Here is a 21,988-nt window from a genome sequence, read left to right as displayed (position 1 = left end):
TAATTACACTCATGATATTTATTAACTACACTCACAATATTAATTACATCTGTGGTTAAAAAAAAAAAGGTGTAGCCCAGGCTGGCCTCGAACTCGCAATCCTCCTGCCTCCGCCTCCTTCAGCAAATCGTACCAGCGTTGCCACCACTATTGAACTATATCTCTTCAGCCTGGTTGTGTGTTTTTAAATCAACACTCACTATGTACTCCAGATCTTGTTTATTCCATGATGCTACAGAAATGCAGTCGAGACTCACAGTACAATGTGGAAACTCAGGTCTGGAGAGGTAACATAAATGACTCAAATTCAAAGAGCTGCGACAGACAGAGTCTGACCTTGAACTCCCACATCTGGCTTCAGGGTCAAGGCTCCACACATGGCATGGTCTTGCCTGTGAAGTTCTCTGTGTTTCCAAAAGTGCGTGTAGAAACACTGAGCTGAAGCATGTGGGAAGCCAGAAGAGAACCCCTCAGAGCCTGGTGGATTCTAAGTATTTCTCCAAGAAACAAAGCGTCAAGAACTTTCAGACATAGTAGTGCAAGACTTTCATCCCAGCACTTGGGAGGCAGGAGGCAGGCAGATCTCTGTGAGTTCAAAGCCAGCTTCAACTACTTGTGAGTTCTAAAACAGCCAGGGCTACTTAGTGACACCCTGTCTCAAGACAAAACAAAAACAAACTTTCTCAACACTTCTAGATGGTTGGAAGGGCATGTCCCCATGACCCACAGAAGTCTTCTGAGAAATGCTTAGCTAGAAATCAGAAAGAAATTCTAGTAAAAATGCTCAGGGTTTGGGGTGGAGGTTTAGGACCTTAGACCAGATCACCAAATTGAGGAGCTATGCCAGCTACCAAGAAGCAAGGGAACCCAGGGAAAAAATCAGGGGGTGACATTATTGTGGTACCTCAATCAAGAATGGTTACAAAGGTACAGACAGGAATATGATGAGAGGGGGATTCAGAGAGCTTAAACAAGATAGTCAAGATACTACCTCACGAAGCCGTGTGCGCGCATGCGTGTGGCACCATTTCAAGCTCTCTGCTGTCTTTCCTAGCCTTACTCATAACACCAGCCTCCTCTGTCACTGTGTGACCATAACACACCTCCTGGGCTCTCAGGCTGGGTCAGAAGGTCACACCGTGGATTATCTGTGACTCCCTTTGAATTCCTGCCAAGGCTATTTCAAAAAGAAAAAAGACTGCCAAGAGCCTAGGTAAAGAAATAACAAGTTGGCACAGGCAACTTCCCCTAAACAGAGAAACACAGTGTGTGCATTGTGGGGAGAGTAGGCGCCAATCATGTGGAATAATTAATAGGTCTCAGGCGGAGATGACTGCACTTGATTGAATTCACCTCTCTGTTAGGGTATCAGTGAGACAGGGAGGCAAGCAGCTTCTAAACAACTGAACCAGCAGACAAAGGAACAGCGTACCCTGGCCAGGCATGAGTCTGTGCACACAGACTATGCACAACCCAGTCTTAGGTTTGGATGGAACCTCTATCATGTGCTTCTAGCAGAATGCAGTGAAACTCACAGGCAGAGTTAAAGTCCACATCTGCTGACTTCCAGCTTATGATGGGGGAAGCTATCCTGAGTCAGCTTGTCTTGCTCCGTGAGACCTTTAAAAGAAGTTCCAGACCCGTCCCAAAGAGGAGAATAGAAACAAGTGACACTCCCAGGGGGCCTTGAGGTCAGTGACCATGCTGGGGACTTCTGTGGAGGGATGCAGCTTCTGGAAGCTAACCCAGGCTAACCATGAAGAGCTGCACAGGAGAACACAGCTTAGGTCATGTTCTGAGTACAGCTTGTGGACTCATGAGCTGTGGTCCCAGCCAAGTCGTGCCTAAGACTCCCGTCCCACAGACAGTGGGAGATGACTAACGTGGATCATTTGAGCCTAAATGTGTGACAGTCTGCCCCGGGGAATAGAAAGCTGATACAGGGGAGCAGCCATGAAAAGAACAAGTGAGGCTTTCCATGTGTTTAAAATAAAAAAGCCCAGGGTGAGGCTGGAAAGACCGGTGGGTAAAGAACATGCACACAAGCATTAGTTCAGATACCCAGCACCAAGTAAAAGCTGAGCAGGCTGCTGCACTTGGGAGGTGGTGACCGTGAATCGCCGGGGCAAGTCAACTGCCTGAACTAACTCTCCACATCACTAAGCTCCAGCTCAGCAAGAGATCCTGCCTCAGGAAATAAACTGAACAGTGAAGACACACTCAATATCAACCTGTGCCCATGCACACAGTGCACATATGACCACATGGCATGTGAACACACATATATGCACACACACTATATATATATATATCTCAAATCATTGGTAATATGATATTCTGCTTAATACTGTATGAAAGAAGTACTTAGTACTAAATATATAAAGGAACATCATTTTAGGGAATGTGTGGATGAGGAAACAGTGTGCTCTATGCAGAAAAGATCTGTTAGCAATACAGAGGGCACAAAAGATAATATTACTTAAAAAAATAAACAAGATTTCCTATCTTAAGATATTCTCAAATATACCTACTTTAGATGCTTTGTCCCAGTGAAAACATTAACAATGAATTTTCTGATGTATTCAGTGAACAGGAATCACTTTTATAATAAAGTTTTGTTTTCATTAGACTCTTAATGTTAAAAGTCTTTTATTTATATTCCAGCTCAGAAATGTGGAAAAAAAAGATATATAAATTCAATAACATAGAAATGATGAACATATGAAACATCTAAGTAAGATTATCACATAGCCAATAAAATGATGTTGAAGGATATTTTTAAGCATAAAGCATTTGTTATCTAGAAAGTGCAAATGCAAATTTTGTAAGGCTATATCTGTATGTGAGGGTTTATATTTCTGGAAATGGAACCTTTAGATACGCATATTGATACAATTGTGGCATGAATATTATGGGGTGACCAACCCACTCTATGATCAGATCAAAGGCCTGCTCCACAGGAAGGAGCTCATGCCTGGGGCTGTAAATTAGGTCACAAAATTGTGGTTGGAGAGGTCACAAGCAAAAGAGGAAAACTTAGTACTATGATTTTGCTAATGGGCAGGGTATCAAATGCTTCTAAATACCTTCTTTATACCTTTAGATTGACAGAGCGCTCAACCCTCATTAGAGAAGCTCTGTCTGCAGTGGGCTGTGGTTAATACACAAAGATTCACAACTGATCCAAGTACAGAGAATAAGTGATTTCGGAGTGTCCATCTCTGATAGGACATTTACCCCTTCCACACACACACACCCTACCCAAGGCTCAGGAAAGAGAGGGCAGGAAAACTGTAAGAGCCAGAGATGACGGGCCCCATCTATAAAACAGCTGGGCATGATCTGTTACCCAGGAAACTGGTCTCCTCTTTGGGTTTAGTCTTGTTAATAAAAGAATTTAAAATCATACTCAGAAGGAAGCTTGAGGACAATTTTATCAGAGTTTAAGAGAAAACAAACAGGTCAGAAAGCTGTAAGTTTTGGCAGCAGCCTGGAGGGAAAACATGGAAAAAAGGAAAAGAGAAAACGAGGCCATTTGCAAGCAGCGCCATGGTGAAGGTTCAGAGCTTTAGAGAAAGAGTGAGGGAGCAGCCTACAAGAGAAACGAGAAAGCTGTGCTTCTCTGATGTGGACTGGAGAAGGGGCAGGCTCCAGTGCCATCTGGATATGACAAAGCTGGTACACTCATAAGCTCAAGGAGGCTGTGGCTGCCTACCTAAGAAAAAGCCAGTCAACATTCCAGCATGGACAGGGGAGGAGCTCATGAAGCCCCACCTGGGGCTGAAGAGCTACTGGGAGTCGGTGGCTGCTGGGGAAACAGAGCCATTTTTGTCATGGATGTGGCCTCTGGTAGGTTGCCCATGCCCAGGGGATGGCCCTACACCCGTGTGCATATGGGCAACGCTAACTGGAAGCAATGGCTATTTCTTAAACAGATTTTAGAAAGCAGGCATGAAGTTGGCAGGAAGAGGGGACACAGTGGTGAAGTCCAAGTCCAGAATGAGCTGGGGGCGGAGCGTTGGGAATGAGTAAGATCAAAACACACGGCACACATGTGTGAAACTCTCCAAAGACAAACAAAATAGTTCAAAAAATTGAAAGATAAATATAGAAAGAGAACTGAAGAGAAACTTACAAAGGAGTAGCAGTGGTTAATTTTGTATGAAAGCCATAAATAATTCTAGTTTTGTTACACATTTCTCCAGAAATGTTAAATAGGAAAATACTACCATCATTATTGAGTAAATTAGAAATTCCTTTAAAAAATGGCCAACGTGTGTGTGTGTGTGTGTGTGTGTGTGTGTGTGTGTGTGTGTGTGTGTGTGTGTAGCTTAGAGGTACAACATTTGCCTGAGCTTGAGGCCCTGGGCTCCATCCTCAGCACGGGAGGGAACGGGGCAGGGGTGTCTGACGGGAGGGAGGTCTCAACTCTCAGCCTTACCTGTCCCTTCTCCTTGCTGTGTTCCTTGTTGAGAACCTGAAATCGATCTGACCACTTGTTTGTCTGGAGGAGAGAAGACAAGTGATCTGTCTGTAACAGTAACACAGCAGAAACTTGCTCCACACTGGAGCTTGCTTTTCGCTGGGTACCTATGAAACCTAATGACCTAGTAAAATGTTAGCTAACATTCTCAGATATTTCTGTTACAGAGTAGTCAGTATTTTAGGTTAGAAAATGGGTCAGGGGAGTCTGTCACAACTATGGGGATGGGGATGACACAGTCGGGGTCACTACTGCTGTGATGAAACACCATGACCAAACCCTTGGGAAGGAAAGGGTTTGTTTATTGGCTTATACTTCCACATCACAGCTCATCACAGTCCACTGTCAAAGGAGGTCAGGACAGGAAATCCAGCAGGGCAGGAATCTGGAGGCAGGAGCTGATGTAGAGGCCATGGAGGGCCGCTGCTGACTGGCTGTTCCCAGTGGCTTGCTCAGTCTGCTTTCTTATTGAAGCCAGGACCACCAGCTAAGGGAGGGCACCACTAGCCGAGGGAGGGCACCACCAGCCGAGGGAGGGCACCACCAGCCGAGGGAGGGCACCACCAGCCGAGGGAGGGCACCACCAGCCGAGGGATGGGACCACCAGCCAAGGGAGGGCACCACCAGCCGAGGGAGGGCACCACCAGCCGAGGGATGGGACCACCAGCCGAGGGATGGGACCACCAGCCGAGGGATGGGACCACCCCCATTGATCACTAATTAAGAAAATTCCCTGCAGGTTTGTCTACAGCTGGATCTCATGGAGGCGTTTTCTCAATTGAGGTTCTCTCCTCTCCAGTGACTCTAGGGGATGAGGCAAAGCACTGAGGTTTCCGGGTCTAAGGTTCTAAACAGGCAACTCCGTTCACGGGAGACACTACAGTCTGTGGGAAGTAAATGTCAAGAGTATGAGCCAACTTGTGGTTTCCTACATGCCAGGCACCTGGCTGAGCAACCACCGGCAGCTCGGAAGAGGATTCGAAGGACACCCTGATCTGTGCGGGAAAGGGGTGGACACAAGGATGAGAGAACTACTGACCGTGTGTAACTAAGATCTGACCGAACAAATGGTATACAGAGTCTAGAGGAGATTTGGGAAAGTCTTGTGGAGGTGTTGTTCCAGTGATACTGGGGAATAAGTGTGAGGCAGATCCTGAAAACAGAGCTCACTGCCAGCAGAGAAAGCAGCAGGGCCGTGGTAGGGAACAAGGAGCCATGTTTTAGAACAGTGGTTCTCAACCTTTCTAGTGCTGCGACGCTTTAATACAGTTCCTCATGTTGTGGTGACCGCCAACCACAAAATCATATTCATTGCCACTTCATAACTGTGATTTTGCTACTGTTATAAATCATAATGTAAATATCTGATATGCTGATGGTCTTAGGCGACCCCTGTGAAAGGGTCAATGGCAACCAAAGGGCTTGCAAACCACAGGTTGAGAAAAACCACTGCAGTAAGAGGACGCTGGGGCAGAGGGGACCTCATCACCGTAAGTTACAGCCTGGTGAGAACAAGGCCTTGCTGCTGGTTGAACGGTCTGAAAGTGTATGTGTGTGGGGGGGGGTCACTGAAAGACAGGATGATGACATGTGCACCCAACCGTAATGAGAAAGCACACTTAAGGGAGCCAGGCAAGACGTAGCATTAAAAGAAGAAACAGCAACCACATTTCAAAATGCCCTTACCGTTTAAAAATTTCACAGGTTTATTTTTATTAATACTTTATTATATTTATTTATTATGTGTGTACATGCATGCATCTGTGTGTGTGCAGGTAAGGTCAAGCATTGACGCTGCACACGTGTGGAGGTCCGAGGACAACCTGCGGGAGTTGGTTCATTCCTTCTACCCTGTGGGTCCCAGGGGTTGAACCTAGGCCATGAAGCTTGGTGGCCAAAGCCTTTACCCTGTGAGCAATCTCAGTGACTCAAAGGCTTTTAAACGTGTTATTATTGAATCCGTGGGTTACATTCCCCCCCCACACACACACACCATAGAGTGGAGACTGGATGTGAGGCCTCACACAGGCTACACCACCGACCTACATCTTAGTCTTTTTGATTTCTAATGGCTTTCCATAAACCACTGTGATAAAATAGCTTTTATAGAGTGATTATGGAGCCTGACTTCCAGATGAGAATAAAATATATAAAAGGTATCCGTTTGCCAAGGTAGTGCTATATGTAATAATAAGTCTGATGCTTCGCTAAGCATGTTTTAAAAGTAAGATCTACATCTAAAACAGGAAAAACATTAAATAATAATGTGAATTGACGAAGGACACTGACTAGTTCTGACTGACATTTTGTTAGTGAAAACTGAAAATTTTAACTACTATTTTGTATTCACACCGATGAGTCAGTATCTATTATGAATTAGGCCTGTGTTGAGAGACAAGGGAAAATAAGTAAAACCAATACATTGGTGTGAATGAACTCATTAAAAAAAGACTCGCCGGGCAGTGGTGGCTCACGCCTTTAATCCACGCACTCGGGAGGCAGAGCCAGGCGGATCTCTGTGAGTTCAAGGCCAGCCTGGTCTCCAAAGCAAGTTCCAGGAAAGGCGCAAAGCTACACAGAGAAACCCTGTCTCGAAAAACCAAAAAAAAAAAAAAAAAAAGAAAAAAAAAATAAAGAAAAGACTCAAGGGGGTGGACACCCGGCTCTTGCATAAAGTATCCCCTTTACGGATCAAAACCACCTGGAACTCCAGGTCCATGGGATCCAATGCCCTCCTTCTGGCCCGTATGGGCACTGCATATATGTCTTACACTGTACACATAACTTCATGCAGACGCACACACAAATAATTCAATAAATGTTATAAACCATGGCTGCGGCCATCACCCATATCATACCTGGCTGTCAAGGAGCTGCAGCATGTTTTGGAAATCCTGGGGATGCGGGAGATGGTCTTCTTTAAACTCGTCAACGTCTCGTAAGGTGCCTATGTTGGACTTGATCTGCATATTGGACTTCTGTATTTCTAACAATTGCTATAAATGAAGAAAACATCATCAGTAGAAATGTTAGACATGTGTCTAACTGACACAGCGAAAAAGCTGGAGGGCCCAAAGCCCTGTTCAGCAATTCCTGCCCTTCCAAACGATCCTCCTTGCACGCTTCCTCCTGCCTCTCCCAGGCTTCGCTCTTGTCCCTACCTCTCTCTGATGTTTCCATCAGAATGTATACAGGACAGAAATGGGAAGGAAAACTAACTTTTAAAAAGTGATTTATGATTGGGGGTAGGGCATGGCACAGTGTATGTGTGGTCACCAGAGGACAACGGTTAGTCTGTTCTCTCTTCCTAACTTCATGTGGATTGGGGGACTGAACTCGGGACACAAGGCTTACACACAAGTACTTTACTCACTGAACGACTTCTCTGGCCCCAAGTCAACTTTCTGGCCTTTGACAATGTGTCTTTAAATTTTTAACAGGCATATAACATGTGTGAGAGGAACTGCGTATGTCTGTCTCTTTCTGTTCGTTTTTTTTGTTTTGTTTTTATTTTGAGACAGGTCTTGCTCTGCTGCCCAAGCTGGCCTTGAACTCTTGCTGATCCTGTCTCAGCCTCTTGAGTGCTAGATTACTGGGGCATATCACCATGCTGTGTGACAGCTAGTCCTAAGAAGTTAAGACACTGTAATGGAAAGCCAACACCATCCAGGGGCCATCCTGGTAAATCCAGTAGGGGCACAAATGTTTTGTCCTCAAGGTTAACTGTGGCAATCATCAATCAATCAATCAATCACAATCCCATACAGCAACAGTTAATATCAACAACAGCAGGGGGGAGCCTACTCACTGTGTGCTCACAGTGACCACTCATGTGCAAAGCAGCTTTTCAGTTAAAAAGCACATTCCCACCAACACTACTGTGAAGGCCAAAGTTAGCCATAGAGCATGAAGATCACGTGTGCACTAGGTATGGTGTGATGAGGTGACATATCACCTCCAAGATCGTCCCCGCATAAACTCTGACTAATCATGATAAACTCCTGGCCGGGCTTCCAATACAAACAACCCAAACTTCCTTAGAAGTTAGGTTCATCAATAACAAGATGGAAACACTGAAACAGACCAAAGGGAGCCTAAGGAGACAAGGTGACTAACTCCAACATGGTGTTGAACAAGAACCTGAGCAGGAAAGGAAAATGAAAGGATTTGCGTGTCCTTCCACAGAAGCCTTTAGTTTTGTTTCTAAAACTTGTCGGCCTCTAGAGGGAGCCCGAGGATCGCCCTTGGGTCTCTCTTCCTTTTCTCCAGTTTTCAGATCAAAAGGAACTAGATTGTCAGGCACTGAAGGGTCCAGCCCCAGTAAGTGAATCTTCTATGACACACATCTATGGACCACAGCTGTTCCCACCCAGCACAGAACCTGCTCGCCATATCCTGCTTTACTTCAGAGACCCAGTCCTCTTCATACGACCCCCCGTGTGGAGTGAGGAGGGGCTAGGCAAGGACTCTTCTCTCTCCCCCGCCCCTCTCCTCCTCCTCCTCCTCCTCCTCCTCCTCCTCCTCCTCCTCCTCCTCCTCCTCCTCCTCTCACCTTGGTAATCTGTGTCAGCCTTTCCATCCACTACTTGGAACATTCTAGAATCTGGGGAAGGGTTTGTAGTTTAAGGCTATTTAAACCTAACCAAATAAGGAAAGAGCAAATTTCTTCTGGGAGCTGAGCAAATGCATCCAACAGGTGCTCTGTACTAGAGTCTGTACAGACCGCCCACTCATAACAAAACCATTTCTCTTGCCTGCTCTGCCTCCTATGTGCCTCAGTCTCCCTGGTAGGAGAGGCCGTGTGTACTGGGCATGATGAAATATCTGAACCTTGGGTCATGGGGACATGCTAACACTGTATCTCAAAGCAATAATACCATGAGAACTTCTAAGATAGATACTCACATATTCTAATGCTGAGTTCTTAGAAGTTAAGTCTTTAAACTCCTTCATGAACATCTCCTTAACCTTTTCCATTTCATCCAGTAACTTCTCCTTTTCTTCCTCTTTCCATCTATCAAATAACTTCAGAAAGTCGTCTTCCTTCATTTTCTGCATTTCATATTCCTGGAATTATTTTAATATGTGTCATTAAAGGCTCCAGGATAAAACAGGCAAATTTCAAAACAAACTGTAGCTTCATCCTAACTCTGTTAGTATTTCTTCCTTGAAGTAGACCAGTAAGAACTCTTCTTAAAAACAGTAGGTCTACACAAAATGATTCTTCTGAATTGAAAGCTAGCTGGGGAATTGGCAAGATGACTCACGGGGTAAGCGTACTTGGCGCCAAGCCCGACAGCTTGAATTTGATCCTAGGACTCACAAGGTGGAGGTAAAGAATCAGCTCTAGCAGGGTCCTCTGACTTCCACATGCCCACCACATATGTGTACTTGTGGTGATATATTGTGTAACCTAATAAAATTTACCTGAAGGTCAGAGGACAGAACAAGCCACTAGACTAAACATACAGGCCAGGCAGTGGTGGCACACGCCTTTAATCCTAGCACTCAGGAGGCAGAGATCCATCTGGATCTCTGTGAGTTCAAAGCCACTCTGGACTACATGAGATTGACTCAGTCTAGGAGAGAAAACAGAATCAGGCAGCGGTGGCACACCCCTTTAATCCCATTACTGGGAGGCACACATGCCTTTAACCCCAGGAAGTGATGGCTGGGTGCAGAAAGGTGTATAAGGCGCGAGGAGACAGGAACTAGAGGCTTTCGGCTAAGGAACCCCATTCAGCTAGAGGCTTTTGGCTAGAAAGCTCTCAGGCTGAGGGTCCTAGAGGTAAGAGGTGGCTTGTTCTTTGTCTCTCTGATCTTTAGCATTTACCCCAATATCTGGCTTTGGATTTTTTAGTAAGACCATTTAAGAATTTGTGTTACATGTACTCAATAAATAGGTATAAATTAGAAAAATAAACAAACCCACATTTGGAGACGGGAGACACGGCTTGGTGGCTAACAGCGTTGGCTGTGTAAGCATGAGGTTCCATGTTCAAATCCCTAACACCCATGTATAAAGCCTGGATGGCCACACATAAGCCTATGACCCCAGTGCTACGGGAATGAGAAAGGGCAGGATTGCTGAGGCTTGAGGGCGTCCAGCCTTGCTCCAGGTTCAGTGAGAGATCCTGTCTCAAAGGAAGAAGGGCCCAGTCCTACATGTCCATGCATGCATACATACATACATACACACATTATGCACAAAACACACACATACAATACACACACGTATCACACACACACACCCCATACACATACGTATCACACACACACACACACCATACACATACGTATCACACACACACACACACACCATACACATACGTATCACACACACACACACACACATACACACACACACACACACACACACACCCCAAAGCCAGCATGCCCATTTCTCTGCATCTTTTCAAGTACTAGTAATTGCATCGTCTCCAGTACAGAAACGCTGTGCCCTACCTTAGAGAACCGGACTGCGTGGGCATGCTGGGCAGACTCTAGCTGAGACCTGGTGAGCTGCAGCTGTTCCTTCAACATGTCTATCTCCTTCTGGAGCCTGTCGGTCTGGGCCTTTGTATTATACTCTGTTGCAACAGAAAACCTAGTTAGAATCTAGAAAATCTAGTTTCTTATGAACTCGCCTAAAAAAACCTTACAGGGCATACATAGTTCTATGGATAAGATAAAAGAAATGCTCTCACTCGGGACATTATACTTATTTTATGCTTTGAGCCCAGTCCCGTGTTTATCTGGAGCCCTTCATGTGACCAGACATTTCATTAATTTTAGTGACCTTTTTCAGCCACTCACTGTACTAAGGTTGATTATTCGACAGGGACAGTGTGAGAGCCCTGTTCGGGGAGCAATCCTGGTTGTTACGACCACTGGTACTCTGGACTCTTTCGGAGGTATCCATCTCACTCAAAAACAGAGAAGCAAAGGCTTCACCTACAAGTATCACAATACTGAAATCATACGCGTTGTTTGGGCTCCCACCCAACTTTCCTAAAGTCCCTGTCATGGATCGTACAGAGGGCAGGGGACTCAAGACACAGACTCGGGCGGTCATCTGTCAACTAGGGCCAAAGCGAAGAACTGAAAAGGTGTCAGAGGAGGCAACAAGTGAAGGGAGGGTACTTATTATGTCCATGTACTTACATGAGGGTGTACACATGACTGAATGGGTATACATGTGCTGTGAGTGTAGACATGAAAGGATGGAAACCAAAGCAGAGAGTCAGAATCTCAAAGATGACCTGAAGAAGTAATACTCATTTCAGAGTCTGACGCGCTCTCTGACACGAGTATGAGATAGAATGGGAAACTGAAACAGAGAGACAGAGGTCAGTTCCACACACTTCAACAGTTCCCTGTTTCCGTAAGACTGCTTACTTGTCTCAGCGGTCTATGGCTTAGAATGAAAACTTCCGCTGTCTGTTTTGCTTCTACTACAAAGCACAATGGGCAGGAGGAGAAACAGACCGGCCCCAAAGGAAGGAAACCGGCCCTTCTCTTGAAAACACTTCCGTAGGTTACAATGGCACAAGACTGCCCTGCCGGAGAAGGGACCTTGCATTCCTTGAGAACACTCCAACAGTGGGAAGACTGACTCCTTGATAAACCACAGAACCCTTCGCCCATGTCTGTCTTTATTTCTCCCTGTACTTTCCGGTTACTTCCAATCAGCACCCACACATACTAATTCCTGTATACGGTCATCTTCTCTTGTCTCCACATTTCAATCGAGGTGATGTCTCAGGTCTCTTGCCGTCCTTCCCAGCACACACTGATAACATGTATACCCGTTCGTTAAGAGCATTTCCTCACTGACTCCCAACTCAGCTACTCAAACTGACCTGTTGTCTTAGGAGTTCTTTGAAGCTGCTGTGTCAAGGCCAACTACTATGTGGTAACGGTAAATTCGCCATCTGCACCCCACTCTCTGCTTCTGGAACATTTGATAGATCTGACCACTGACACCTTCTAGGAACACTTTTCCCCTTGCTGTTCACGACCTGCCTTTCTTGAGGAACAATGTTGGGAGGCCTAGTATTGGCCTTGGGTCTTCTGACCTCTAACCAAATGGCTTCAGCCAGGCCAGTCTTCCAGTGACTTCCAGATCCCTCTACCCTGGGCCTCCATCTGCAAACATCAGCTGTGACTTGCATGTCTCTTGTATGTGTGATGTAAATGTATGCATGGCTAACACAAGCTCTCCTGTCTCCACCTTCTTTTAAATTCTTCCCGCCCCTAACCCTCTATCACAAAAAATCCTCATCTAAACAAGAGTAGGTCTTTGTTTTATCTCTCGCTTTCACCCTAAGTCACTGCTCTGTAGTCTCTGTGTCCAACCCTCTGCCCTGGAACTGCCCAGCCTAGGCTTCCTTTACTCACTTGGACTTCTAGGCACCTCCTCATTCTTCTATCCGCTTCCACTCTGGCCCTTGCAGACTATCGTCTGCAGCTAGAATGTTCTATTTAAGGTACAAATTACATCATCATTCTCTACGAAAATGTCATCCCGTGGCTCCCCATTGTACTCACCCATAGGCCAGGGCCTTCATGACCTCCTGAGATCAGTCCCCCAACCCTCCGGCCTTCCCACACACCACTCCTCCAGTCTCCTTTCTGTCCTCTCCCTCCGCCCCTCACTATCAGCAGTCCTTGTACCTGGGACGCTCTAGTCCCTGACTCTCACTAGACTATCACTTCTTCATTACTCTGCTCTCCGGATAGACACAGCCTCCTCAGAGAGGCCTTCAAAGATCACCTGGGATGATTCTCCCTGTCTTTATCCTTCACAGCCTTTGACATTTTCTTTGCATTTGGCACTTGGAAACTATTGCATTGGTTTAAGCGTCTCTTAAGCCAAGCAAGACTTGAAGTGGGACTTCTCCAGCCTGCTCAGGGCTTTGTGCTCAGCAGTCAGGGTACCGTGAATATACACAGAAGGGTTCAACATCTACTCACTGGATAAGCACAGCCCATAAGACTTCTTTCAAGAGGACTGAGAAATGCACCGGACCACATCTCATTGAGAAAGGAAAAAGGGAGCGGAAAGAAAATAACTCTGATACAGAGTTCATGCCTTACCAAGGTGAGACTCTGAAGTGTGGCGGCGTTGAATGTGGCTTTGCAGGAAAGCTTGGTTCATAAAGGCCTTGTCACAGAAATGGCACTGAAAAGAAAGTGGCAGATTCAAGTGTCTACAGTGAGTTTCCCATCTACTTGAAGTACAAACTGGGGATCTGAAGCATCTTCCTAAAAGATGCAGATGTCAGCTGGTGATAGTAGTTCAAAGGGCAAATGTAAGGTAGGAATGCCCTTCTGGAAACAAGTCAATGGAACGTATCCTTTGACAGCTGGAGCATCCCTTCTGGTAACTTCTGGAAGTGATGTTTCCATCTTAATACCACCAATTTGTTCATGGCAGGAGGAGAGACGGTAGCAGAACCAGCCCTGTTAAAACCTCGACGTAAGATTTCCAGCTTCCCAGTAGTGTGAAAATAAATTTCCGTTACCTAAGCCATTTAATTGATGGTATTTGTTACGGCAGACCTAGTAGCTAATATAGGTGCATACACATATGTGTATGTGCTTTAGTGTGAAGTGTTTTAAAGCTAAAAACATTCTCTTACGACTATACACACCCATAAAAACTTTCAAAGGTATACGGCATACAACGAACACACAAGAGAATACAAGGACACAAGGATTTCCTCTGGAAATGGATGGAGGGAAAATTCTACTAAAACAAAATAAGGGTATGACCTCTGAGAATTGGTCATATTCCAGGGATGGCCCCACATCCAAGAATATGTGGATAGCACAAACTGGACTCCATAGCTTTTGTCACTTTACAGAGAACATGAAGTAGGGTGGCGGTAGATCTGGTAGGAGCTGGGAGAGGTGAATATGATAAAAAAATGCTATAAAGTTCTCAAAGTTAGTAAAATTTTATATGAAAACAATAGAAAATATACCTTTTTTTTTAATCTTAAAGTTTCCCCAAAATAGAGGATGGAAATACAGCAAAACCCTAGCACACACTACGTTGTCAGTTACACTGCTCAATGTGCTCTTTCTATGCTCCTTACTAGTCGGTCCATTGCTCGTTCTTACTGATTTTTCTGTTAAAATCTTCCAAATATGGTTCTTTTGATTTTTCTGTACACTGTAAGTTTTACATAAAACATATCGAGACAAAAGACAGCATTGCCATTATAACCCTTTTGTAGATTTTGGCTGCGTACAACACATGTCACACCCACACTCTCAATGGGAAAAAGACTTCAAGAAGTGGACATCCTTAAATATTTAATTTTTACTACACAGTTACTGTGATTTCTTGAATCAAAAGGAAATGGAGACAGAGAAGTGATACAGGAACGAGACTAGGATTTCTGAAGATGAACTTGATCACATGGTCTGCCCAATCACTTTGCAAAGAGTCCAGGGCCTCTGGACTTCAACTGCAGAGGTGAAGGAAAATTAAAATTTGGTAGTCACGTGACTTTTCTCATCTTGTAGTAAATCATCTCTGGTGTTTTTTTGTCTGCCACTAGGCTTCCCTACCTCACTCTCAGGTTTTAGCTAAAACAACAAACAACAACTAACTAAATGTTAAGTATGGCCACATAAACCTTATTAACAATGATTACAATGTAGGGGTGATGACCTTCCCATTTCACAGAGCAGACACTAATGTACACAAGAGTTGAGCGATTTGCTAAGGTCTAGCAGTTGAGACAGTAGTAGAGATGTGTTGTGGAATATTCCTTTACACTGTGTGAGGATGCATCACTGTGGTTGGTTTATTAAGAAGTCAAACAGCCAACAGCTAGGCAGGAGGTGGGACTTCTGAACAGAGAGAGCTCTGGGAAGAAGAAGGTGGAGTCACCAGCCAGATGGAGAGGAAACAGGATGGGGAATATGGAGTAAAGGTAACCGAGCCACATGAAAGAATTTACATTAAAAGATATGGGTTAATTTAAGTTATAAGAGGTAGTGGGATAAGCCTAAGCTATAGGCCGAGCTTTCATAATTAACAATAAGTTTCCATGTCATTTTTTGTGAGCTAGTGGCCCAGAGAAAAATCCATTTGGAATTTGAGCCCACATGGTTGCTGTGGGATGGTCTGTATGTCAAATGTGCTACTCTGATTGGTCAATAATAAGACACTGATTGGCCAGTGGCCAGGCAGGAGGTATAGCGGGACTAACAGAGAGGAGAACTGAAAGAACAGGAAGGCGGAGGGAGACACTGCCAGCCGCCGCCATGACAAGCCGCATGTGAAGATGCTGGTAAGCCATGAGCCACGTGACAAGGTATAGATTTATAGAAATGGGTTAATTTAAGACATAAGAACTAGATAGCTAGAAGCCTGAGCCATTAGGCCAAACAGTTTAAATAATATAAGCGTCTGTGTGTTTATTTTATAAGTGGGCTGTCGGACTGCCGGGGCTTGGCGGGACCCGGAGAGAAAACTCTCCAGCTACACACGGTCCCTAGAGAGCTTCCCTATTACTGTTCCCTGTGGAAGCAGAAGCATGTGACCTGATTCCAAAGCATGACTAGGATGCTGTCACACATTTTTCAGTTTATATCAGTCTGCCAGTCAAGCCAGAAGAAAGAGGCCACAGGACGGAATATATCCATCAGTAGATAAATGATTCACACACTCCTGTCTCTTTTAGTCCTGACAGCACCCTTCTAAGTCATAGAATTTCTTATAATCTGAAAATGCAAACAGGTCCTCAACAAATTTATCTTAGACTGAAGGTAGGGTAGAATGTGAGAGAAAGAGAGAGCGGGGAGGGAGGAAGAGGGGAGAGACAGAGAGAGACACAGAGAGAAAACTTCAGTCCACCTGGAGCTAAGTTTCCTTTTGAAGCCTGAGGATAAACAGACTCATTTAACTCACATTTCCAGCAGAATACTGATTCTGTTGACTCCTCCCCCAAACCACCAGCATCAGAAAGGTGTGGCTATTCCCTAACAAGGAAGTTGCCCATTCCATACCTCTGGAATCAGAACCTCCAAAGCATCACAATCCTAGTGGGTCAGGGAAGGCCTTGAGGAGTGCTTGGCCATGAAAAGACATCTCTAAATTTAAAAAAAAAAATTAAGCGTGTATGTGTGTGTGTGTGTGTGTGTGTGCGCGCGCGCGCGCGCGCGCGCGCGCATGCTCTTCTGGCCTGTACAGGTACTGTATGTGGTTCATGGACATACATGCAAGCAAAAGGCCCACGCACATAAAATCAAAACAAGTTTTTAAGAACGTGTGTGTGTGTGTGTGTGTGTGTGTGTGTGTGTGTACACACATATTAGGAAACTTATAAAATAGTAGGTTTCCATGTGACTTTTTCAAACATCCTTGGTGTTATCTTCTGAGAATTCTGTTCTACCCTCCCATGCCCCTCCCCACTTAACCCTTTCTCCTTTTACCACGCCCATCACACTACCTGCATTCCACTACACCATGCTCCTCACTTTCCTCTCCTCCCCTAACGGTCTCTCTTTCTAGTTTCCTGACTTCCACAGGTACTCCACAATAAACGCACAAATCTAAAGATTCAAGTTATGATCCACATATGAGCAAGAAAGTATGTTTTTCTGGCCCTGGATTACTAAAATTACAAAAAATATAATACTATAATTGTAATTAGTAAAATTATACTGATCAGTTTACCTACCAAGTTCATAATTTCATTTTTCTTTACAGATACATAAAATTCCATCCAATATGTGTAGCACAGTCTTATCGTCCATTTGCAGCTGATGTTTATCTAGTTATCCTGCACAGAAGGATAATGCTCCTCCCAGAAGCCTTAGGCTATCAAATGAAAACTCCCATGACAGGTGTGGGAATACCCTATGGAGTTGCTCTGTGTGTGTGTGTGTGTGTGTGTGTGTGTGTGTGTGTGTGGGATCCCAGAAACCCACAAAACAATACAGTATGTTACCAGTGCTCTTGGTTACCTATTAGAACATGACTGAAAGACCCACACTTTGATTACAGGACATGAGTAAACCAAGCTGGTACTAATCTAGAAGTTTCTTCCCTACTGGCTAGCTTTCACGGTGCCGTAAGGGGCTATGAAGGCTACTGAGGGAGAAAAGTCATCAACAGTGTTACCCAGCTGTAAGTCATAATGATAATCACCCTGACAAGATGTGCCAATTAGTGCAATCATGGCATGAAAGATATGGAGTAACCACAGCTCAGGAAACATCATGGAAGAGACGGCAGAAAGATTGTAAAAGCCAGATATGAGGAAGATTCCTTAGAAATAATGTCTCCCAGACATGATGAGGCCACTCATGAACTCCCAGCAGCCATGGCTGCCAGCACAAGACCAGCACAAGATCAAGCCAGTCAGCATTTCAGCTTGGAGAAGGAACAGGCTCCTGAACACTAGCTGAGTAGCTTATTGGCAAAGTGAGTTTCCTTCTGTGGTGTAGTTTGCCCATGCTCCAGTAGAGGGCTCCCTACACACAGGACAAAACCCTAGGTTGGATTATTTTTCTGGCAATAGATTAATTAATTTTAACTAATTGATTAAAACACCCAACTGTATCCTACAGTCAAAGGACTAAACAAAATCAAGTATCTTCCCCTAAATTGTTTCACTGACCAAATATAACCTACAGTTTCAACAATTTTGCTACTCACTCTCCATTCACACTGTTGTCTTTGGGCACCTGACTTGCCCTGCGGCTTTCCCCGCTGAGCCCTGGCCTTCTTTACCTCCACCTGTCACTGGTCACTGAGCTCCTAACGTGGTCTAAGGATTTACAAACAGATAACAGGAAGCATAACTCATCACCAGAGAGTCGCCCGCGTGTCCACCAAGCCCTCACACACCGCCCTTTGTAGCTCACGCACGCTTCCCCCCTAACAGGCAGCTGCTACTCATGTCCCCGCTCTCCAGGGAGGAACTCCAGGTTAGAGATGAAATGACTTGTAATTACATTCAAACCCGTGAGGTCTAACTGTGACACTGTCATCCTGAAGTCTTCATAAGCAACGGTGTGCTTGACAGGACAGAGCACCTGCACACCTAAGTAGGAAAAGATGATGTAGTCACTTCTGCCTTATTGTCCCACACCCAACACAGCCAACACTGGCATTTAGAGTCTGTCAAGTGCTAAGAGATGAAAGGTGTCATTGGTTTAATAAAGTCCTTTGCTTTATCTATGTACACAGCATTCATACTTCATTTGTTAGTTTTCAGCTACACCCTCCATTCATGATTCATGTTTGAAAATCTTCACTAACAATTATTTCTAAGGTGGTTGAGAGAATGAAAGATATAACTTTTTGCTAGATGTATTAATATTTGCTAGATGTATTAATAATTAATAATTACTACCCAAACTAGAGAACGATACACTTACTTTAAATGTTTAAGAAGAACTGATTCCATTCATTGTATAAAAAAAGTAATTGTAGCATTATTTCTAGGTATGTAATTTTTGAACAGCATTTGTAAAACAGGTCCCTGAGGACATCGTGTCATTTGGAGAGAGCGCCCCCAGGTGGTCTACCCACGGCCACTCACTCCCTGGTCTCCCTCACAGCATTCCTTACCAACTGCTCTGCAAGCTGAAATACACTTCTTTCAGGATTTCTGTAAGATATGTCTCACACACTATGAATTGCATCACTTCTCTGCCCTAGACCATGTCTGCCACACTGAAGCCTGCTCAGGTCCCCTATTCTGAAGACCATCTGAAGCCACTTAAGGAGTATCCCAAATGTGTGAGAAGTAAATTAATTCTGTCAACCTGTTGTTTACTATTTTTTAATCATAGTTGGTCCTTCTTTCAATTAAGCACAAATTGAGCCTAATCTGAAAATCTCAAATCCCAAATGCTCCAAAGCCTTGACATCTCCCCCCAAGTATAAAATTCCATAACCAACTCCATGTGATGGGTCTCAGTCAAAACATAGGCAAGCCAAAAATATTATATAAAACCAACTCCAGGCCATCACTCTAAGTGGTATTTAAAATATCAATTAAATTTAAATTTAGATTTGTGTCTCATAGGCTGGAGAGCCTTTACTGTTCTTGCAGAGGACCCAGGTTAGAGTCTCAGCATCCATATCAGGTGGCTCACAAACTACCTGTAACTCCAGTTCCAAGAGACCTGACACTCTCTGGCCTCCCTGGGCACCTGCACGTGATCATGCAGGCTCAGATACAGGCACAGACGACACATAAATATTTAGATTTGAGTGCCAACCCCAAGAAACCTCACTAGATGGATGCAAACATTCCAAACTCCAAAACATATCTGGTCCTAAGCATTTCAAAACAGAGATGCTCAACCTGTACACTGATTTCAACATTGCAATATTTATCCTGGGTTCAATGTCTAATTCAAACAGACAGATTATGATTAAGTTCAAAAGGTGCTGAATTCTTTAAGTGCTAACTACATCTAAGTACATTTAACTACATTCTTTAAATGGTAACTACACACATTAAATCTTCGGGAGTCTGTAACTCACTGTGAGATGGTTCCTATGTTGGAACAAAACAAGGGTAGAGGAGAAGTGTGGACCCATACAGAAGTTTGGCAAACGTAGGTCATAGGGTCTGGGTGATGGGTCCATTAAGGTTCTCGGTTCTACTTTAGCACGTCTCTGTTATTTGGAAAACACTTCAAATTAAGGGGGGGGGGGTGTTTCACATATTGAATCATATTCCAGGTCATCTGGGGGCCAACCTCAATAGCAATTTGTACACAACTGATTTTTTTTCACAACATCTGTTACAAGGAGGAAACAGGTTCAACAACCAACATTTGGGTAACTTCATAAGCCCTGCAGACAACAGTAGATAATTACCAATTCCTTTGGTGGCTGCAGAAAGGCGGCAATGAAACACTTTCTCTGTTGATTAAAATGAGTGTTTTCTCTGAGGAACAAATCTCTGGGAAGAATGGAAAGGCTAGTTCTCCTAAAGTGAACTGGCCCGGCACAGTGTCCCACCTGGTAATAGCTGGCTTTGGCCTCTATCATCAGTTGCTGCGTGGACAGCATCTTCTTCCTGCGTTTACACTCGTCCTTCAGAAGCTTGATCTCGCCAGCCTGTTTGTTGAGCAGCTGCTTGCTCTGCTCGTAGTCGATCAGGCTCAGGCGCAGCCTCTCCTCCACCAGGCTTAGCTGCGAGGTGAGGAACTCCTGCGAGTGCATTAGGTATTCAATGGTGAGCTGCGCCAGGCGGATCAGCTTCAGCAGCACTGGGTCTACCCCCGACTGGCAGTGTGGGCACTTCTCGTCCTCCAGCTTGCAGAAGGTGATGTTCATGATGTTCTCCTGCAGCGTCAGGACGTCCACAGCGCCGGCCACCTTGTCCACGTCGATGGCGCTCAGCCGCCTCCAGTCCACGCTCTCCAGTCGCGGCCGGAATTGGAAGAAGGGCAGGGGGCCCGAGGCCGCTCTGGGGGGGACAAAGGCCATGGGGGCCGCGCCTGCGGGAGAGGCGTCGGGCCCCTCGGGGCTGTTGGCCAGAGGGTAATAGACGTGCTTCTGGAAGGGCTGCGGAGGAAGAGAGAGCGCGGCGGGAGGCGGGAGAACTACGAGCCCAGAGTCCCAGCGAACCCCAGCGTCCCCGCCCTGCACCCCCGGACAGGCACCTCCGGCCTTGTGCATCTTACCATGCTTGCAAGCCAGTCCGCCGCCTAGGCTTGCGCTGGAGGGGCGGGGCAGTGTAGTCTACCTGGTCCGGGCCGCCTCGGGGCCGCCGCCGCCACACCCCTCGTGAGCCGGTGAAGGCCCAGACCCCCGCTGCGGCGGCGGCGGCCTAAGATCTGGGCGTCCAGGACGTTGCTATGGCAGCGCCCAGCCCCGACCTGGAGCACAGGGCGTGTCCGCCCACGCGCGTTCAGCATGCGCCCAGGTACCTGCGGGACCAGAAGGACGAGAGAAGACCTCTTGGACCAGCCAGAGACCCACACTCCTCATCCACCCGGAGCGGGCATCTCTTGTCCGCCACCTCCCCTGACACCACCCTCCCTGGTCTCAAAAGACACGGCCCAGAGAGCCTCTGAAACATGCGAGGGGTCACGTCTCCAGGATCTTCACTCCAGCTGTGGTCTTCTAGCTATCCACCGCTTCGCTAGCGTTAGGTTTTGAGGTGAGACATATACATTCGTCTTTATCTTTTCCACACATTTGGGAAATGTGTAGCAACAGAAGTATAAAGTTAATTGACAGTGTAAGAGCGGGAGGAAAATCTGGGGCAGGACGTACTGCATGTTGACTGCGGTGTTAAATATCTGGATGTATACGTTTGCCAATTTTAGCGGAATTGTACGTTTAAAATTAAAATTAAAAGGAGTGTGTTTTTTGTATTACACCCCAGCAGAGTTAAACTTATCAGCCTTTTCAAATTAGTCTTACAATTCAACATACTTTTTAAAGGGATTGTTCTTCCTCTGAGGATTGGCAGCTTAACTTTGACATCTTGTTAAAACACAAACCAAGTA

At 45.4% G+C, this 21,988-nt stretch overlaps 1 protein-coding gene across 4 annotated transcripts in view; it reads right to left on the bottom strand.

Annotated features, from left to right (window-relative positions):
* The window catches only part of Dzip1 (DAZ interacting zinc finger protein 1), a 52,180-nt gene extending 30,841 nt beyond the window's left edge, over nt 1-21,339 (bottom strand). The window contains exons 1-7 of one of the 4 annotated variants that reach the window (XM_059273202.1): nt 21,158-21,339; nt 20,490-21,038; nt 13,583-13,667; nt 10,949-11,073; nt 9,389-9,550; nt 7,342-7,479; nt 4,442-4,504 (exon numbers count right to left, since the gene is read on the bottom strand). In XM_059273202.1, the coding sequence (XP_059129185.1) occupies nt 4,442-4,504; nt 7,342-7,479; nt 9,389-9,550; nt 10,949-11,073; nt 13,583-13,667; nt 20,490-21,038; nt 21,158-21,160 (1,125 nt within the window). In that variant the 5' untranslated portion in view covers nt 21,161-21,339. Of the gene's footprint in view, nt 1-4,441; nt 4,505-7,341; nt 7,480-9,388; nt 9,551-10,948; nt 11,074-11,647; nt 11,766-13,582; nt 13,668-20,345; nt 20,442-20,489; nt 21,039-21,157 lie in introns of those variants that run through there. The other 3 variants (XM_059273203.1, XM_059273204.1, XM_059273205.1) reach the window with 3 other exon arrangements.
* Between the last annotated feature and the right edge of the window lie 649 nt (nt 21,340-21,988).

Source organism: Peromyscus eremicus, chromosome 9 (assembly GCF_949786415.1).
Source record: "Peromyscus eremicus chromosome 9, PerEre_H2_v1, whole genome shotgun sequence".
Classification (NCBI taxonomy): domain Eukaryota; kingdom Metazoa; phylum Chordata; class Mammalia; order Rodentia; family Cricetidae; genus Peromyscus; species Peromyscus eremicus.
This window is presented reverse-complemented; position numbering and strand designations above follow the sequence as displayed.